At 34.7% G+C, this 22243-nt stretch overlaps 1 protein-coding gene and 2 long non-coding RNA genes across 3 annotated transcripts; all 3 read right to left on the minus strand.

Annotated features, from left to right (window-relative positions):
- Positions 1 to 3282: 3282 nt before the first annotated feature.
- Positions 3283 to 6886, minus strand: LOC306895929 (uncharacterized protein). Its single transcript, XM_079459517.1, has 5 exons — positions 6486 to 6886; positions 6273 to 6328; positions 5956 to 6051; positions 4462 to 4623; positions 3283 to 4137 (listed from the first exon to the last, which is right to left on the minus strand). Exons 1-5 carry the CDS (start codon positions 6568 to 6570, stop codon positions 4081 to 4083), a joined length of 456 nt encoding a protein of 151 aa, XP_079315643.1. The 5' UTR covers positions 6571 to 6886; the 3' UTR covers positions 3283 to 4080.
- Positions 6887 to 14354: 7468 nt separating this feature from the next.
- Positions 14355 to 15319, minus strand: LOC306895754. The gene is made up of 5 exons (XR_013786839.1): positions 15219 to 15319; positions 15052 to 15104; positions 14856 to 14945; positions 14614 to 14771; positions 14355 to 14502 (listed from the first exon to the last, which is right to left on the minus strand). It is a non-coding gene; the product is annotated as an uncharacterized lncRNA (long non-coding RNA).
- Positions 15320 to 20651: 5332 nt separating this feature from the next.
- LOC306895055 lies at positions 20652 to 22006 on the minus strand. Its single transcript, XR_013786751.1, has 5 exons — positions 21895 to 22006; positions 21687 to 21742; positions 21383 to 21478; positions 21107 to 21271; positions 20652 to 20782 (listed from the first exon to the last, which is right to left on the minus strand). It is a non-coding gene; the product is annotated as an uncharacterized lncRNA (long non-coding RNA).
- Positions 22007 to 22243: the final 237 nt, after the last annotated feature.

The raw sequence follows: 22243 nt of genomic DNA on the forward strand, positions 1-22243 counted from the left end.
ATACTTTATATGAAGTAGAAGGACATACAAAAGAGAAACAAGGGGGGTGGGTGAATTGAAATACATTCAAACAAAAGCAGAGCAGATGATATGGTTTTCCAGATATGTTTGGGGTGCGTATACTGTGCATCAGGTTATTCTTAAATACGTTTCAAAGATTGTTTAAGTGTCCTTCATAGTTTAAAGAGTAAAATGTTGAAAAAAGGCCAAAAACAGTCTGCTGCTATTGATCAAGATATTGAGCTCTACAAGTCATTTAACTTACGTTTGAAAGTTTTACCCAGTAGTGAGTTGATTTAACTTGAAATGAATGCATAACCTATTTGTAACAGTAATGTCAAGTAATGTAAAAAAGCTGAAATGACTTGTAAAGCCAAGTCGATTGTACTTAACTATTTAAAGCAGGCAAATAATTGTGTTCATTAAAGCTTTAGCTGCACTTTTCTGTCAGCATACATTTCTTGTCTATGAAGCAAATGTTTTAAGAAAGTAATTTATTGTCTTACAAATGAAAGTACGGATGAAATGTCATATGACCTGACAAAATTTATTACACGCAGTGTATATTTATTGTTTCATTCTTAACACCATTACAGCATCTATAGATTGAACTAGTCAATCTATACACAAGCCGAGACAAATAATATAAATAAGGGGTTTATTAATGTGGTGGGACTTCTGATGATACAGCTGTGAGTTGTTGTGTCACGTTTTTCACAATGGACTGACACTGGGTGCAATACAAAGTCAGATCCACTTTCAGCTTATTTCGTCCAGACAAGCAGACCAAACATACACATATAAATACCATGAATGTCTGTAAAACCCTGGAGCTTCACTTGAGATAATTCTGGACTCACAGCTTTATGAGTTAAGCTCTGCAGGTGAGCATCAGGAAAAACCAGATCTCATGATTGTATAAACAGTTCAATAACATATTTGCATCCATAGTCGTGTTACTAACAGATTTAGTGTTTTACATTCGTCTTAAACAAAACAGGAAAAGTGATCAGAAACTTAGAGAAATCTTTTCATCTTTGTCTTTGATGGATTCTGCTCTACGTGCACAGACTGTCAAAAATAATGGATAAAGATAAATATTTTATGCATCATGACTTACTAAAAGAAAGTTCAGATTTTACCTATAGAAAGAAAATAAGAACGAGGTGACAAGAAAGATGTTGCTGAGCATCTTAGATGATGATGTTGTGACCTGAACGATGAAGAATCTTTGACAGTCTGATCCTCTGTGTTCTTCAGAAGCCTCTGGACTCTTTCTTATAAGGCTTTGAATCAACCACAATGACTATTTACTCTCCAACCACAAACCACAGACAGAAGAGCCTTAAAAAACTATTGTGAGGAAATATTTTCTGAAAAAAATCCTTATAACTTTTGTTTTTTATAGCTTTAACTAGTATAACTGCAAAGACAGTGACTTAAATTCGTCTGAATAACAGTTCATATTAAATGACATGATTCAAACATAAAGACAACATTTTATTCATTTGTATTGTCAGGCTTTCATTCGGCATAACATGAATACAATTACCAGCATTTAATCTTTCTCTTATAATGTCAAGTCAAGTTTATTTATACAGCACGATTTACAATTTTGCATTGTTTCAATTCAATACAAATTTCATGTAATGAAAACAGACCAAAAATAAATACATACTGTCAAATAAGATACTATTTGTATGATTAATTGTCTGTAGGATTTTAAGGCAGTTTCTCATAGCTCTATTATAAAAGTAATTATCTTATGAATTATAAACAGATTTTTGTACACACATATAAGTCAAATTCCTAATACCCAAACAAATTCTCTTCTCAGGTATCTTTAAATCAAAATAAAAAGTGACAAGTTTTTAGTACCTGTGGTGGATAGTTAATTGTAGTTTGATATGTACAAGAACTTAATTTATTGAAATGCATTTGATATCTCAAGAGTTTCTTGTTTCTTACACAATATGTCTGGAATGTCTTTTCTCAGCTGAACAGATGCAGATATTTGTTCAACAATGTGGTGGTGATGATGATACAAGAATCTACTGAAGCAGGTGTGGAGATGTTCTGATGATGTGAGACAGACATGACAATGCAAGAAAAGGTTTGCGTGAGGCGGTGTTGATTTCATAAACTGTCTACCTCTTTATCTTGAGCTCTTTAGCCAACCTGCGACTTTCTAAGGTTCATCCAAAAATTTTGTTTTTCATGTCCTTCCAAACCCATATCATTTTCTTTTAGCACTGAATATTTCAACTGATCCCCCTTTCCATGCTGACAAATGAGTAGCTACTGAGTTTGATACATCATCTTTGATTTGTCAGAAGTGAAATTTCTCTACTTTGCAAACGTTCATGTTTATAACATTTAAGGGGCCGTTCACATTTCGCATCTAAAACCACGTGCAATACGCAAAAGACGAGAGATGTGAACGGTCCCTCAAAATGTCAAAAATTTAGTGACGGGAATGTTGATTCGTTCTTTTCAGTTCGTTCACCAAAGTGATTCACTGAATCGTTCAGTGGCCATTTCGTCATATATTACATACATATGCCAGTTGGTGGCGAACATTTGTCTTGTATGCTAAATCACATTGTGATGTCATTACGTAACTTTGCAAAACTGAGAAAATACACATTTGGTGTGTCCCTCCCAAACTTATACTGTGCACTAAAAGTATGTACTGTTGTTGTTATGGAAAAGTATGTACATTTTAGTGTTTAGCAAAACAATACGCACGCACTGGGACTTACTAACTGTGTGTTCACATAGAGCGCGAATGAGGCGTCAAAAACGCGCTATTCGCGAGTAGTTTGACGCTTGAACAACTCATTTTCTTCCAAGCAAGATCCTTTTTATTCCTATTTTTATGAACACGTATCATATAGCTCCGGGTGTCCACACACTGAGATGAGCTTGTCCTCCATTTTTTATTTCTGCCTCTGCTCGCTACGTCGTCTACGTCACTACTCAAGCAGGCGCCTGATTGGTTAACGCGGCGCGAATTTTCGCTCAGATTTTTCAACTCGTGCGATTCGCGCCATTCGCGTCATTCGCGCAATTCGCGTCATTCGCGCCGCCTCATTCGCGCTATTCGCGCCGCAAGCGCGTCTATCTCGTCTTTGCATTGACTTAACATGTAAATCACTCGCGCTTGACGCCTCATTCGCGCTCGGTGTGAACACACAGTAACAGGAAACGGAAGTTGCCGTTGTTGCCTAGACAACATTGTAGCCATTAACTGTCACACAAATCTAAATACAGCTCTTCTTTCCATTTAAGTATTTATTCATTCATTGTTTCATATGTAATGTATAGTTATATTTATCAGCCTTAGATGGCGAACAATCACATTAGCATTATTATACCTTAATGTATCTCCAAACATACTGTATACTTTAAAGCTCTTCTCCATTTTGCTAAACGGTGTGACAGCTGACAGCTCGTAAAGATCAATTGCAGATGTTCTTTCGCCTCCTTGAAAAAAAGTGACTGTTTCCAAATCCGTCAAAATCTTTCTCTGCCCACATATTGTCCTGACAGTTTGTGATAGTCACGAAAGTGTTTTATGTATTTAATCATTAAATAGGTCAAATAGACCCCAAGGGAAAGAAAATGTGCTTGTTTATTTAATAGGTTTCTGATCCTTAAAGGGGAGGAGCAACAGACTATAAAAGAAAGAGGCGGTATGAGGGGAATTAAGAAAGTGTAGGCTTGTGTATCCATCTCTAAATATTAACTGACGTCATCAACAGGTTTTGTCATTTTTACAGCAGCACACTACTGGTGATGAGAACGCTGAAGGCTATATAAAATAATGTAAATGCCTTGACATGCCTATCACTCAAAAAGATTAATAGATGAATTAGATGCTTTAGTTATCATGTAAGTTTTAAAAACAATGATTTCAAATAATCTTTTCTTATTATATTTATAATATTCTTCAGTTCAGATATAGCTAAATAGTACCACAAGACACACAAAAACACAAAAATGTATTATTACTGCATATTTTTTTGTTTGAATGTTTTTTTTAATGCATGCAAAGCTTCATTTGTAATTTCTCCTCATTCAGAGATTGTCGACGTGTTCGATCAGATGGGATAACCAACTGATTCTGACCTGTAACTAAAGCAGACCAAAAATGTGTTACTTATTTAACACTTCCAATACTGTTACAGTCAAAAAAACTTGATAGAAACGTGTACCATACAATATTTTAGGTCATTTTATTAAATAGACTGGAATCAGAATTGGCCATAGAGAATGTACATAAACTGCAAAATAAACCAGTATCTGATTGAAAGATACTAGAAAACAAACCTTAACAAAACCTTTCATGCTTTGTCTTTTGTGTAAATAAAGTAGTGTATAATTTAACACCAAAGCATCTTTAGTTAAAAACATTTCAACAGAAGACACAAGAGTAGAGAGAGTAAGGTTTTCTGGTACCTGATCTGTGGAACAGAGATGAATTTTCCTGCAGATGGTGTTTGGGTCTTCAGTAATTATTTTTATGATTCCACGAGCAATAACATCCACAAGGAAATTGCAAATAAAACTGGGAATGTGAAAATGTTCACATGCCCTTTTTAGAAGTTCCTTAATTTGTTCCTAAGAAAAATGATAAAGCAAAAGATATCACATGTACAGCAGGGGCGTTTCCTCCGAGGAGGCAAGGGAGGCAGTGTCTCCCCTCCCCCTCGAAAATAATAGAATGAGAATATTACTAACAGTTCAGAAATAGAATAGGACAGCGGATATAACGTATTGATCTAAATATGAGATAAATCAGCGTGTAGAACAGTGTGAAACAGCGCCCCCGCTCGAAAGAATTTCAAAGGGAGACAGCGTTTCTCTTGCCTCCTCTAGGCTCATTGACTTTACATATACCCCCTAAAGCGTGCCGTGAGTTTGAGTGGGGGTAATTGAAAAGAATGGAGAAAAGTCACGTGAGAGGAGGCAATGCCTCCAACTGGCTATGATTGGATTAACTCATCAGCGAGATCCCGCCTTCCTGCTCGTCTTCGTCATTCATTTTAAACTGCGGGCGCTAAATTAGATTGAACGTTAATTAAATTGTTTTATTAGTTGTATTAATCGGAGTTTAGGATTCGTGTCGGAGATGGCGGAGGCAGAGGAGTTATCAATTGTTGACAGAATATTACGTGGTTCAGATTTGTTCAAAAACTTTTGCTTGTGATCAGGATAGCAGCAAGGCTAAAGTAAGTCACATCCAGTGCCGCCGCTCCTACCACGCGAGACGCTTTAGCCTCATCGTTAGAGCGCTCGTCTCCTATTTTCGGATCGGCGTAGGTTCGAAGCCCGTGCAGAGCGGGGCGAGCAATTTTAATTTCGGTGCAGCTTGCGATCTGAATTGAGATTTTACTGTTAAACATTGATAGTTTTTTGTTTTGCTATTCTGTTTACTGAAGAAAAGTTTGCACCTTTAAGGGGGGGGGGGGGGCATCATAATGGAATTATGCTTAGGGCACCAAAATGGCTAGCAGCGGCCCTGGTCATATCTATTTGATTTGATCTCTTAAATGCTTTGAGTATTTCTGGGACTGCTAATAATTAAATTGATGGTATTGGTAATGATGTTATTCTTATATAGGAAATCCCAAATGTTCCAGAAGAAGATGAAGGTGGTGTTGATGTACCTTTTCCCAAAGCAGGGAAAATAAAAAACTAAAAAAATCAGAAGTACATACTGTAATGAACTTGTAGTAATTAAAAGGAATTTTTCATACATAAACACTGAAATGACACTGGTTTTCTGACAAACGCACTTGTTAATAGTGCAGAGATTAACAAAAATGACATGGATAGAAATCTGCCTCCTCGTGTCCACCGCACACCACTGATGTACAGTATGTTATTTAGGCATATTTTCAATGTTTCATGTTTTTATTTGAATATTTGTTTAATTTGTGCAGCTCTTACCACTGTTGGTTGAGAAGAAAGATGTTTTTTCAGCCATGTCACAAGTTTTATGCATAGTGAGCACTTATCGGGAAATTGCAGATTTTCCTCGTCAAACTGACAAACATATACAGATATGAATCATTAAACTAAAAATCATAAAATATTTTGACATTACTGCACATCACAACCCTGGATGATCAGATCATGTGAAACATAATGCCAGTCGACTGGCTCTGAGCTTTGGTGAGGAAAACCGATCAATAAATCAAGATATTTATCCACAGCTGTTGCTAATTGATTCGTCTTTAACATAATTATAATGAGACAAAGCTTACGATCTTTTGAAGTTCCTCAAGTTGTTGGTCACTGACGTCCACGTCATCTGCATTAGCTGTTAAAATAATGAATAAAAATAGTTCATACACATCTTTTACTAGAAACGTTTAAAGATTTCACGCCATATTCGAAAACATTTGGTAAACTTTGTAAAACCACGATGAGTCAAACAATAATAATTAATTTTTTGATTACTTCAGTGCAAATTTTACCTGAGTAGAAGCACAAGAGCAAGGTGACAAGAAAGATGTGGCGGAGCATCTTAGATGTTGAAATGTTATCGACAAGAAGGAACATGCAGAATCTTGTCCTTTGTGTTTTGCAGATTTCTTCTTATAGAGCAGTGAATTAACCACAATAAATGCTCACTACCTCAAAACAACATACGGGGGAACTTTGTTGTGGAGTTATCTGTCATAACAAGTATTTGATATTTTAGCAATTTAACGTTAGAAATGTTTAATCGTCTAATTTCATTCATAATACATTTTAAACATAACTAAAGACAATAAATTGCTTTCTAGGGCATTCATATTTCATTGTTAGACGAGTACTGGAATGTCTGATAACAGAAATGTGCAGCTATATAAGAAAGGATGGACACACAATCGATGGAAGAAAACCAAAAACAAGGCTTATTAGAGTAGGCTACAGTTCCTCTTTCGAAACCTCATAATAAAAACGAAACTTTCATTTCTAGTTTCTGCTTTTATGAGAAACCAATTTCTAACAATTGTCTTTGTCTAAATTGTGTTTATAGCATACTCTTCATGTGGGATTGACACTGGAATCGGATCCTCAAAAGTGAGGAATTGGATACATGATAAAAAATAAATGTCAATTCCTCTTATAAATTCATGTGTGTACATTTCCAGACATGTGATACTCTCATTAAAAGCTATTTTGAAAGTGAAAATATTTGTAGTCACTATGGTATTTACAGTTAAGTGAATGTAAACATCATATTCCAAGTATACATTGGCAAATAGGAAACTTGCGAAATGAATCTGACATAAAGTAACTGTTTTTTAATAACTGCTATGCAAATATGACTATACTAATGTAATATTCTGTATAATTGCTTATTTTGTGTATGTGTGGCGTAGTGAACATTGGTGTTGTGATTCCCAATGTTCTACATCCATCTTTATTCTTACCCGGTCAGATCATTGTGAATATCATTTACACATTATCAGTTAAGAAGTGTCATGCTGCAGTGTCTATTAATGCTTCCCTTCTGAAAGTGACTCGTTCCTTATTTACATACCATAACACCAAAGCAACTGCTTATCTATGGTACCTAACTTAATGCTTTTAACTTTCCACAACACCTCAGATGCCAACAGTGAACTTTGAGCGTTTGTCATTAAGTTTGAAGTAAAAGCATAACAAATGTCTTCAGGTTTTATTTGTATTATTTATTGCTGAGAATCAATCATTATTGTTTTTTGTTAAAAAACTTTTCAAACTATCTGTCGATGTGCTGCATAATGTAAATTAATGAAATTAAAATACTGTATAATATACCTTATACTGTAAATTTGTTTTACTGTGACAGTATTAAAAAAACTACACAGTTGCTTTTATGCATAAATAGAGTGCAACTATAGCCCTAAAAAAACAGAAGATGTCATCTGTCTTATTACTAGCTCCAATAATTCTGTCTCATCAGTGTCTTGAAAATAAATATATGTAAATGTAAAGGCCTTATTTGGGTATAGTGTAAAGATTATGTCATTTCTACTTTTACTTTCTGTTTTTGGTGACCATCTGCAAGTCTGCGATCTCGTTTTGCTGCCATCTAATGCATATTAAAGAGATAAGCATCCATATGACTCCCTTTCAAGTTGTTAATAGTTCAGGTCACTTGCACTAAGCAGAATAAACCACTAGTAAATCCCACTCTCTAGTTTTCCCTTCCGACTGAAAGTTAATAAAAATATCAACTGATCCTTTACATCAAATACTGTTATTACATTCAGTATCATTTGATATTCAGTGTCATAACATGCAATGGAAATTATATTAAAAGAAGGTCATGATAGATCAAATCTGCACTAATTTAAGCTGAGCACATGATATTCGGTTTTGTTATGTTTGCTGTAAAATTGTTGGTTGTTTACTCGCCAAAACTCTTGATTCTTACATGAAGAACAAGGTCAGGAAAGAACCAGCAGCATATTGCACTTTCTTTTCCTTAATGGTATTTCTTCAACTTCTAAATTTTGTCAAAGGTCACAAAAATTTCAACTTTTGTTACCCTGCTCGAGCTACTTGTCACATCCATTTAGATATTGTTTTTTCCTTAGCGCCGAGTGTTTTGGCCTGGATTTTCAAAATGAATAAAAATACTAAATAGTAGAAGTCTAAATTTGGTTTACAGGTTAAGGTTTATGCTTATAGAGCTATATTTGAATAATACTTTGGACTGAAATGGCCCAGTTTTTAGTGTATAACGTGTTCTTTCAATGCAACAGTGGTAAACATTTGGGTACACAACAACATTTTTAATTTGTATTGCAACGATAAGTAAACTTCTCTGAGGCATACTAGTAAACAGTCATTTTTATATTCCAAGAATATTTATAAGCTTTCTTTATGCGAACTTAAAGGAGTCATATGACGCGATTTCGTGTATCTTTGGTGTGTTACAAGTTGTTCATGCATGTATTAGACACCTAAAATAGAAAAAAGTGTCAAACCAAAAGAGATATTTTATGAAATAGCGGAAAACACGCCACCACATTTCTACGTCAGTTTGTGAGAAGCGTTGAATAACATGGCCCAAAATGTATACGCAAAGAAAGAAGTCGTGTCTATTCCCTCTGTAGTGTTGCTGCCGCCATGTCGTGGAGACGCTGTGTGTTTCATTACAAATTAATTGTAATGGGTCTTCCGAACGAGGACACAGTTAGAAATCTGTGGCAGAGTCAACTTTGTGACAACAAATTATTCTGATTTACTAGATCAAAGGACACTTACAAAAGGTAGTGCATCCCATTCCGCACGCTGCCCTCTACAGTCTTCTGCAAAAACTGAAAATAAATCTAAATATGCATCTAAAATGCTAAATAAAAGTTGTCGTCTACATAATATATACATGTTTACTGCGTGTAATGATTATATATAAATACACATATATGCATTTATGATATTACGACAAATTATATACTTTATATGAACTATTTATTTTTATACGTAATATAAATTATATAATCAATATTCTATCTATATATGTTTGCATATCGATATTTGAAATATTAGAGCGTTTGACCTTTTTTTGGGGACGGGCAGTGTATTACACACATATATTACGTAAACAAAAACATTTATTTTGTATACAATTAGTGGTGAATAATCATTTGCCAGCCCTACGTTACAACAGGTTGCCTGTGTCGTGAGTGCGGGTGAACGTGGTGGAAGAACCCAAGTGCAGGCAGCGAGGATGAATGAACAAGACCTTTAATAACAGACACGAAACAAGACCCACTATGGGGTGACGGTAAATAAACACTAGCAAGCAAACAAAACACTTCCCACGTGGGGATCAAAAGAACTAGACTACTACAAAACGAATCAAATCCACGGGAACACACTCGACCGGGTAATCCAAAAACAGAGCACAACTAGGACGACACGCAAGGGTAAACGGCATAACATACAAGGTAATACATTTTACAACAGTATAACTGCACGGCGGTCAAGGAACCAATAACAGGAATCTTGAAACAACGAACGAGCACAGGACAATAGACACGAGGATGTTTTAAAGGGGAACAAACACAGGATAATTAACAAGGGGCAGGTGTAGGTAATGAAACACTAATGGGAAGGCTAACGAGACAAAAGGGCGGGAAACACCGTCGAGACACGAGAAAGCACATGGCAAATCAATACAAAGCCATGTCTTTCTCACACAAAACCTAAGGCTATGCCATGACTCCACTGCAAGACCAAGAATAAACATGACATGATAGTGGAATCATGACATGAGGACTAGAAAAAGTGGACTGAAAGTATATCTTCTCTTCTTTGCAGGACGTTCATTTATCATGTTTTCTATATGTATTGATTTGAAATTATTTATGTTTTTTTACAGCATACTATCTGTTGTTTGATATCAAAATCCTTTGAATATAGTCGTACAGTTTAGTTGTTGTTTAAAATGTTTCAGGAGTGATACATTTTTTCCGTACCCAAACTTTGCCAGCACCAGGCAGCTTGAAGTGCTGTTCCTAATAAAACACATCAAATACACAATGAACACCAGCACTAAGCAGAATAAACGTATTGATACAATTATTTTGATATACGACTGTCTGAGATCAAGAGACACTTAAGGCAATGCATCCCATTCTGCATGTTTTACATCTAAGCAAATGCTGTTATCATATCCAGCATCATTTGGTACATTATAACATCATGTTAGATCATATCAGCGCTGATTTGACCTGAGTACATGATCAAGGTGACAAGAAAGATGTTTCGGAGCATCTTGAATGCTGAGATGATACCGGCACAAAGACGAAACTTGTTGAACAGCTGTGAATAAACCAGAATGAGTTCCTATATACAAACCACACATAGGTGAGGTGGGGGGTCACAAAAAACGATTGTGGGGAAATGATGAGCAATTTTATTTAAAAAAAATATTTTCCGTTGTTATGTTTGATAAATACATATTTGTAATGCTTAAAGAACAGCAAGGAATGTTTGATCTTCCTATATTGTCTAAACAGGTCATGTTGCATTTTAACTAAAGAGTTTAATTTTCTTAATGATAACTCTCGGATGTTCTTAACAAAAACATTAAATGGTGAAAAACAAAAGCTTTTAAAAAGCACAAGACAAAAGAAACTGGCTAAACCAGACTTTAAAACATATTTTTAAACATTTAATTTAGTTGAAAAATATGTTGATCAATAAGAATAAATAAATAAAATTTGGTTTTAAAATGAAATCATTTATATTTTTTAAATGCACATGTTGCTTTCTGATACAAATATAATGACAAAAGCACAAACTTTACTCTGTTCTTTTAAACTGGGTATCTCTGTGTGAGATGAACTTTCTTTGTGTTTTGCTTTTATCCATTGATCCAAAAATGAACATTATACTATACGTTGTGTTTTGTATGCACTGTATGTGCCCTATAGCCCCCCAAACATGTTTGAAAGCCCACCTTATCTGCTTTTGTTTCGCTGGAATGTTTTTCTTTGACCTTTATTCTCCTTTGTGATGTCATTTCTTTCCATAAATAATACAAATTAGAATAAATGCTCATTATTTGTGTCCTTGCTACGTTTGTTCAGTGACTTCTTTACTTTGAAGAAATATTAATCTTTCACAGGAGTTACCCAATAATGATAAAAGTACATGTGATGTGACCTTTTGGTCTTGACTTTGGGCTGGGTGGATGCAGGGTCAGTTAAACAATGTGGAGATGATCTGCGAGTTTTAAGAGGATGTAAAGATGATATCGCAAAAAAAAACATCTGCTACTTGTTGAAATGTGACGGTTACACAATGATTCTTGGGAGACCGTTTCATTTGAATTTCACTCTAGAACATGTTACATACAAGTGATGTTTCAGACTAACTGAAAACAACTTAATCAAAAAAAAAAAAAGATTAACAATGAATTACAGAATAAACTGTAAACTGATCGCAGAGTCTCAAAGAGTCTTAAAAGGTACCCAAAAGGTATACTTCTGCTATGATTTCTCAGAAGAACGTTTTCTTTATTTTCCAAACATACAAAGTATATTTTTGAAACTAAATTCAGTTTCTCTATGGCTTTTATGTTGAGGCAGTTGTTGCAATGATTTTCCTGAAAACACGAATAATCGCATAACATGGTTGATAGCATATGATTTACTTCTATGATAATGTTAAAACCAAGGGCCATTTTTTACATTCTATTCATTTTTCTGTGGATGCTTCCAGTCACAAGATGGCTGTCACAACCTGCTCCTAGGACAGTATTTTAATAATACTTTGGACATTGGCCCACTTTTTAGTTTATAAAGTGTATTGTGGTAAAGTTTCAGGTACACAACTAGCTTTCAACAACATTTTTCATTTGTACTGTATCTACAAGTGAACTTACACGTGATTGTTTACTAGTTCAATACTTCTAGTTAGGGATGCACCGATAGGTACAAGACAGAAAACATTTAGACAGCATTCAAACAATTAGCTTTTGTTCCTAAAATGTACACATTCATAAATATCTACATAGTACATCAACAATGTTTTGCTTACAGCAGTAAGTGAATGAACATGACAGAAAGACCCTAAAGGTATCGTCGCATTTATTAGGATGCATGGGATAAAAATAACGTTAAAAACGTTGGGTCATAAGGAGCGTCACACCTGCTGTTGCGTGCATTAAAAAAGTTGTACACGTGTTGTACACTTTTATTGTGCTTGCTCACTGGATGCTCAAGTGGCGTGTTTACAGCACAAATCATGTAGTTTATGGCCTCGTATATTAAAACATTAAAATATAATCAACATTATGAATCACACGTATAAATCAAGAGGAATAATATATACAAGTATGCCATAATTGTTCAGCCCTTAAATGTTGTATTTTGATATTGCAATTAAATGTTTTTATTCATGTCAAGAAAAATACTAAAAGGGAGTGAATGTGTGTTTTTCACTATGTATTAATTTAAAATTATGAGATACATTTCATCATACCTGTGTCTGGTTTATATGATCATAATACAGTGTATGTTGCTATAAAAAACACCTGGATTGGAAACGAAAAACATCTGAATTTAGTGTCTGCTCCGTTGAGTTTGTCTTGAGTTAGTTAGACCAACAAGATCTAAAAGCTGCTGAGTTTGCTCCTGTGGCAGGAGACATTTTTGTAGAATTGTCTCTTCTGATATGGCAGCAAAGGGACTCAAATGATTTCTTATGAAATAGTGCACATACACTTGCTGGCTCCAGTCACAGCGGCGTCTTTGATTTTGAACTATTTGCAGTCTTGCTGCCGTAGTTTGACCGAACTCCCATAACATTCATTCCCTTAGACTCCTAAGCCTTTCCTGTAAAATGGTTTGCCAGCTGATGTGTCTTGGGATAATAGGCTATAATAAAAAGAGTATTTTATTTGTAAAATTTAAACTAAGTTCAAGTAAAATATATAAATGTAATAATAATTCAATTTTATATTCAATTATTATATTACATTTTATATGTGAGAATGTTTAGAATGAACCGTCAACAGTGATAAGGTATAGCTAAGAGCGGTCCAGACCAACCTTAAGACAGTGTGACTTACAGAAGGTTCACTTAACTAAGAAGGTTTCGGGAAACACGTTTTAATGATAAGGCACAGCTTAAGGTATAACATAAGAACAACGTAGTTTTAGTCCAAAGTGTACTACTAACCCATAATGCAGTGTTAACATAGAGAGCCAATTACAAATGCTGCAGCTGGCGCTACGTAAATCAGAAAGGCGGCTTAACGTTCTGTAAGAGAGCGAGGGCAAAGTGTGTCGTGTGTTTAACATTAGTTTTCAATAAAAAATGAATAATTGATATAAGAAATTGGTTCGCCGCCTCAACATTGCCACAGTCCAAGTCAACAGGTCAATCAAAACCTGAGTGTCTATGCAGTTGAGGAAACAACTGGAGGCAACAGCAATGATAAAACGGAGCTACGCAGACTGTATTTCAGTCCTTTGGATCACGTTCTGGGTGAAATTGATACTCGTGTCACGACCCTGTCCACAGAACTATAGAAAACTCCTGACAAGAAGGACAGGATCGTGACTAGTAAACATGTATAAGCTTTCTTTATGTGAATTTAACACCTTGAAATAAACCCTTAACTATTTCTTTAAGTCAAGTATACATAGGCCTACATGTAATTACATTTTCTTTCTGGAAAGTACATCAAATATATTTCTGAGAGTTACATAAAATGTGGAATAAACGTATATAATTGATACTATGACCATATTTTTATAAGATCTATTTTTGCTTAATCTATTGTCATTTGCCACATGGAGTTAATATAATTTGGGGTTTTTTACATTGTAGTCAGTTGTTTGATATGCAAATCGTTTGAAAATAGGACAGTTTATTTACTGTTACAAAAAACATTTGAAAACACTTCAATTTGTGCTTGGAAAAAACAGACAATTGAATTTCGATGTATGTTTTTTATTTAGCTTTGTTTACATGAATTCCTTTATAAGTGCTTTTGACCTGTAAGTAAAAAAGAAACACCATTAAGAATCTCATTTATAAATCCATAAAGCATGTATTTATAAGATAGAAAATGTGACCTTGACTGGGAAAGGAAACGGTGGTACCTACTAGCAGAGTTTGATTGTGCCACAGATAACATCTGCGTCAGCTTTGGTTATCAGTCTGGCCAAAATATCCACATACTTATCAACAATAAAGTTGCAGATCAGTGGCAGGGGAGGGGGGATTGCAGTGCATGCCAAATGCAGAAGTGTCTTTATTTCTTCCTAATTAAAACAGAATAAAAAACATCTTAATATACATTTACAAGTAAAAGAGACAATGACTAGATTTTGTGCAATGAGGGCTACCTGAGTGCTTTGAGGACTGATTTCTTTTTTCACTGTCTGCACAATCCACTTACAGGCACTGCAAGCACCAGGCAGCGTGAAGTGCATTTCCTAAAAAACAAAATACAATAAGAACACCAGCACTTAACTTGCTTTCATTTGACAACTTGTTATTTACTATTCATTTTGCTAGATGTTTATATCAAAAGACACATACGTAAGGTAATTCATCCCATTCCACATGCTGCAGTCTCCAGTCTTGCGCAAAAACTGTGGAAATAAATCTAAACATCAGTTGAAGCTTTATATATGTTATTGATTGCTCATATCCAGTATCATTTAGTATCATAACATCATGTTAGATCACATAAACGCTGATTTTACCTGAGTAGATCATCAAGGAGACAAGAAAGATGTTTCGGAGCATCTTGAATGTTGAGATGTTACAGACACAAAGAAGAAACTTGCAGAATCGGGTCGTCTGTGTTCTGTAGATGCCCGTGGACACCTTCTTATAGAGACGTGAATAAACCACAATGAGTTTTCACTTCTTGATCACAAACCACATTGGGGTGATGTGGGGGTCAAACAAGTGATTGTGAGGCAATTTCCATGAAGCAATTCTGCTGTTATGTTTGATAAATACATGAATGCTTTATTAAAAGCAAGGAATGTTTAAAACAGGTCATATTTTATTTTATTATTATCGATGAAACTTACACATAACTAAAGAGAGTGCAATTTTCTTAACATTTACTCACAAAAAGTGCGTTTTGTTTTAAAAACAAAAGCTTTTATAAAGCTCAAGAACATTGAAGATCCAGGCTGTTCTTTGCACTTCTTACCCTTTAAAAGTATTTCTTAACATGTCCCAGGGATTTTTATTTGATTATTTTGTTTGTAGATGGATCGCAACAGTTGGTTTAAAACACTGTATTTTTAAATGTGATCGTTTATGTTTTTCAAAATTGCTTTGGTACAAATGTAATGATATAAACACAGACGTTGCACTTTTCATTGAAACTCTGAGTATTTTAATAGTTTTTTTTATCCATAAATTAACATTGCATTATACTGTGTGTTTGATATGTACACAATACAACCATTACCAACCACTTTTGAAAGTCAACATTCTTTTGTTCGAATTTCTCCTTAATGTTTTCTCCTTCATGAGGGCATTTTAAAATATGTAATAAACATTTAAGTAAATACTCATTATTTGTGTCCTATATACGTTTGCACATTTATTTCTTCGCTTTAAAGAAATGTAAATCTTTATTAAGTGACACAAAAATGTGTCCAGGTCTTGACTCAGCTGGGTGGATGCAGGGTGAGTTAAACAATGTGGGCGATGACCTGCAAGATTCAAAAGGATGTAGAGATGATATCAAAAATAAAACATATGTCACTTACTGCAATGTGTCAGTTACTCAATGATTCTTGGGAGTGGAGGCCATTTCACTTGAACTTCACATTAGAAAATGTAAGATTCCTTTACCCCATTGCTGGTTGGGGTTGTCCATGTTTCACCCAAACATGGGTTGAAACAACCTGCAGCAGATTTTACAAGTGCGGTATAATCTGCCTTTTGTGGACTCTGCGCTGATGTGCAGTAAAGCTTTGGCTTAAATTCCAACTCATCAATAGACCCACTCATCGATTTAATCATAAACTAGACTTGTCGCCTATCACCATCTTAGCGCACTTCAGAAATCAGCCCTATAAGTCGTTATCGACAGGGTAGAACAATTACCTCGACTACTAAAGATTGTTTCGCAATGAGCTTGCCATCTGACTCGTTTCAAATAAACTTGAAATAAAAATAGTTGATATCCGAATGTTTAAAATATCTCAAGTGAAGTGAAATGGCCCCCTCTACTGAGAGTCACTGTGTAACTGCACATTGCAGATAAAGATGTTTTATGTTTGATATCATCTCTTCATCCTCTTGAATCTTGCAGGTCATTACCACATTGTTTAACTGAGTTTATTAAAGCCTAAATAAATCCCATTTGAATGTTTGTAATTTGAACTTGAAAAAGCAAACGTACAAACTTGTCCAGGGCACAAATAATGAGCATTAATACTTTATATGAAGTAGAAGGACATACAAAAGAGAAACAAGGGGGGGGTGGGTGAATTTTAATACATTCAAACAAAAGCAGAGCAGATGATATGGTTTTCCAGATATGTTTGGGGTGCGTATACTGTGCATAAGGGTATTCTTAAATACGTTTCAAAGATTGTTTAAGTGTCCTTCATAGTTTAAAGAGTAAAATGTTGAAAAAAGACCAAAAACAGTCTGCTGCTATTGATCAAGATATTGAGCTCTACAAGTCATTTAACTTACGTTTTAAAGTTTTACCCAGTAGTGAGTTGATTTAACTTGAAATGAATGCATAACCTATTTGTAACAGTAATGTCAAGTAATGTAAAAAAGCTGAAATGACTTGTAAAGCCAAGTCGATTGTACTTAACTATTTAAAGCAGGCAAATAATTGTGTTCATTAAAGCTTTAGCTGCACTTTTCTGTCAGCATACATTTCTTGTCTATGAAGCAAATGTTTTAAGAAAGTAATTTATTGTCTTACAAATGAAAGTACGGATGAAATGTCATATGACCTGACAAAATTTATTACACACAGTGTATATTTATTGTTTCATTCTTAACACCATTACAGCATCTATAGATTGAACTAGTCAATCTATACACAAGCCGAGACAAATAATTTTAAATAAGGGGTTTATTAATGCGGTGGGACTTCTGATGATACAGCTGTGAGTTGTTGTGTCACGTTTTTCACAATGGACTGACACTGGGTGCAATACAAAGTCAGATCCACTTTCAGCTTATTTCGTCCAGAGAAGCAGACCAAACATACACATATAAATACCATGAATGTCTGTAAAACCCTGGAGCTTCACTTGAGATAATTCTGGACTCACAGCTTTATGGGTTAAGCTCTGCAGGTGAGCATCAGGAAAACCAGATCTCATGATTGTATAAACAGTTCAATAACATATTTGCATCCATAGTCGTGTTACTAACAGATTTAGTGTTTTACATTCGTCTTAAACAAAACAGGAAAAGTGATCAGAAACTTAGAGAAATCTTTTCATCTTTGTCTTTGATGGATTCTGCTCTACGTGCACAGACTGTCAAAAATAATGGATAAAGATAAATATTTTATGCATCATGACTTACTGAAAGAAAGTTCAGATTTTACCTATAAGAAAATAAGAACGAGGTGACAAGAAAGATGTGGCGGAGCATCTTAGATGATGATGTTGTGACCTGAACGATGAAGAATCTTTGACAGTCTGATCCTCTGTGTTCTTCAGAAGCCTCTGGACTCTTTCTTATAGGGCTTTGAATAAACCACAGTGACTATTCACTCTCCAACCACAAACCACAGACAGAAGATCCTTAAAAAACTAAATATTTTCTGAAAAAAATCCTTATAACTTTTGTTGGTTGTAGCTTTAACTAGTATAACTGCAAAGACAGTGACTTAAATTCGTCTGAATAACAGTTCATATTAAATGACATGATTCAAACATAAAGACAACATGTTATTCATTTGTATTGTCAGGCTTTCATTCGGCATAACATGACTACAATTACCAGCATTTAATCTTTCTCTTATAATGTCAAGTCAAGTTTATTTATATAGCGGCGTTTACAATTTTGTATTGTTTCAATTCAATACAATTTTCATGTAATGAAAACAGACCAAAAATAAATACATACTGTCAAATAAGATATTATTTGTATGATTAATTGTCTGTAGGTTTTTAAGGCTGTTTCTGATATTGCTCTATTATAAAAGTAATTATCTTATGAATTATAAACAGATTTTTGTACACACATATAAGTCAAATTCCTAATACCCAAACAAATTATCTTCTCATATATCTTTAAATCAAAATAAAAAGTGACAAGTTTTTAGTACCTGTGGTGGATAGTTAATTGTAGTTTGATATGTACAAGAACTTTATTTATTAAAATGCATTTGAATGCTCAAGAGTTTCTTGTTTCTTACACAATATGTCTGGCATGTCTTTTCTCAGCTGAACAGATGCAGATATTTGTTCAACAATGTGGTGATGATGATACAAGAATCCACTCAAGCAGGTGTAGAGATGTTCTGATGATGTGAGACAGACATGACAATGCAAGAAAAGGTTTGCGTGAGGCGGTGTTGATTTCATAAGCTGTCTACCTCTGGCTGCCCACAGTTTATCTTGAGATCTTTAGCCAACCTGCGACTTTCTAAGGTTCATCCAAAAATGTTGTTTTTCATGTCCTTCCAAACCCATATCATGTTCTTTTAGCACTGAATATTTCAACTGATCCCCCTTTCCATGCTGACAAATGAGTAGCTACTGAGTTTGATACATCATCTTTGATTTGTCAAAAGTGAAATTTCTCTACTTTGCAAACGTTCATGTTTATAACATTTAAGGGGCCGTTCACATTATGCGTGTAAAACCAGGTGCAATACGCGGGCCGCACTGCTTTCTCCTTTCTTCAAAAGCGGCAGGGTGATTGCTTAATCCGTGTGTCTGTCGTGTCTAAGCAACCATGGGATGCAGCTAAATATTTTCATCTCGATGCGGTGCAGGAAAGTTGAGAGAGCCTGCCTGCCTACATTTAAAATAGCGAACTTGCGTGTGAAAAAGATGCGAGATGTGAACGGTCCCTTAACATGTCAAAAATGTAGTGATGGGAATGTTGATTCATTTCAGTGATTCGTTCTTTTTCAGTTCGTTCACCAAAATGATTTGTTCAGACTCGTTCACTGAATCGTTCAGTATCATTTCGTCATATATTACATACATATGCCAATAGGTGGCGAACATTTGTCTTGTGTGCTAAATCACGTTGTGATGTCATCACGTAACTTTGCAAAACTGAGAAAATACACATTTGCTGCGTCCCTCCCAATTCTCCAACTAAAAGTATGTACTGTTTTTGTTATGGAAAAGTGTTTAGCAAAACAATATGCTCGCACTGGGACTTACTAACAGGAAACGGAAGTGGCCGTTGTTGCATAGACAACATTGTAGCCATTAACTGTCACACAAATGTAAATACAGCACTTCTTTCCATTTAAGTATTTATTCATTCATTGTTTCATATGTAATGTATAGTTATATTTATCAGCCTTAGATGGCGAACAATCACATTAGCATTATTATACCTTAATGTATCTTTAAACACACTGTATACTTTAAAGCTCTTCTCCATTTTGCTAGACAATGTGACAGCTGACAGCTCGTAAAGATCAATTGCAGATGTTCTTTCTCCCCTGAAGAAAACCAAATCTGTCAAAATCTTTCTCTGCCCACATATTGTCCGGGTAGTTTGTGATAGTCACGAAAGTGTTTTATGTATTTAATCATTAAATAGGTCAAATAGACCCCAAGGGAAAGAAAAGGATCTTGTTTATTTAATAGTTTTCTGATCCTTTGGGGGGAGGAGCAACAGACTATAAAGAAGGAGGCGGTATGAGGGGAATTAAGAAAGTGTAGGCTTGTGTATCCATCTCTAAATATTAACTGACGTTATCAAAAGGGTTTGTCATTTTTACAGCAGCACACTACTGGTGATGAGAACACTGAAGGCTATATGAAATAATGTAAATGCCTTGACATTTCCTATCACTCAAAAAGATTAATAAGATGCCTTAGTTATCATGTATGTTTTAAAAACAATGATTTCAAATAATCTTTTCTTATTATCTTTATAATATTCTTCAGTTCAGATATAGCTAAATAGTACCACATAGAAAGACACACAAAAACACCAAAATTAATTGTTACTGTATATTTTTTTATTTGAATGTTTTTTTAATGCATGCAAAGCTTCATTTGTAATTTCTCCTCATTCAGAGATTGTCGACGTGTTCGATCAGATGGGATAACCAGCTGATTCTGACCTGTAACTAAAGCAGACCAAAAAAGTGTTACTTATTTAACACTTCCAATACTGTTACAGTCAAAAAAACTTGATAGAAACGTGTACCATACAATATTTTAGGTCATTTTATTAAATAGACTGGAATCAAAATTGGCCATAGAGAATGTACATAAACTGCAAAATAAACCAGTATCTGATTGAAAGATACTAGAAAACAAACCTTTACAAAACCTTTCATGCTTTGTCTTTTGTGTAAATTCAGTAGTGTATAATTTAACACCAAAGCATCTTTAGTTAAAAACATTTCAACAGAAGACACAAGAGTAGAGAGAGTAAGGTTTTCTGGTACCTAATCTGTGGCTTTACAGAGATGAATTTTCCCACAGATGATGTTTGGTTCTTCAGTAATTATTTTTATGATTCCATGAGCAATAACATCCACAAGGACATTGCAAATTAAACTGGGAATTTGAAAAATTCCACATGCCATTTTTAGAAGTTCCTTAATTTTTTCCTAAGAAAAATGATAAAGCAAAAGATATCACATGTACAGTATGTTATTTAGGCATGTTTACAATATTTCATGTTTTTATTTAAATGTTTGTTTCATTTGTGCAGCTCTTACCACTGTTGGCTGAGGAGGAAGATGTTTTTTCAGCCATGTCACAAGTTTTATGCATAATGAGCACTTATCGGGAAATTGCAGATTTTCCTCGTCATACTGACAAACATATACAGATATGAATCAAAAACAAAACATCATAAAATATTTTGACATTACTGCACTGCACAACCCTGGATGATCAGATCATGTGAAACATAATGCCAGTCGACTGGCTCTGAGCTTTGCTGATAAATACCCATCAATATATCAAGAGCTGTTGCTTATTGATTTGTCTTTAACATCATTATAATGAGTAAAAGCTTACGATCTTTTGAAGTTCTTTCAGTTGTTGATCACGGATCTTCACGTCGTCTGCATTGGCTGTTAAAATAATGAATAAAAATAGTTCATACACATCTTTTACTAAAAGCGTTTAAAGATTTCAGGCCATATACGAAAACATTTGGTAAACTTTGTAAAACCACGATGAGTCAAACAATAATAAGTCATTTTTCGATCAGTGCAAATTTTACCTGAGTAGAAGGACACGAGCAAGGTGACAAGAAAGATGTGGCGGAGCATCTTAGATGATGAGCTGTAAACTGAAGAATGAAGAATCTTTCAAAGTCTGATCCTCTGTGTTCCTCAGAAGCCTCTGGACTCTTTCTTATAAGGCTTTGTATCAACCACAATGACTATTTACTCTCCAACCACAAACCGCAGATGATTGATCAATGAAAAACTATTGTTAGGAGATTGTGAGAAAAAAAATCTTTGTTATAAATTTTGTTGTTTATAGTTAAATAGTAGCTGCAAAGATAGTGCCTTCAATTTGCCTGAATAACAGTTCATATTCAATTACATGTATAATTCAAACATAAC

This window comes from Barbatula barbatula, assembly GCF_947034865.1.
Source record: "Barbatula barbatula genome assembly, chromosome: 6".
Classification (NCBI taxonomy): Eukaryota; Metazoa; Chordata; class Actinopteri; order Cypriniformes; family Nemacheilidae; genus Barbatula; species Barbatula barbatula.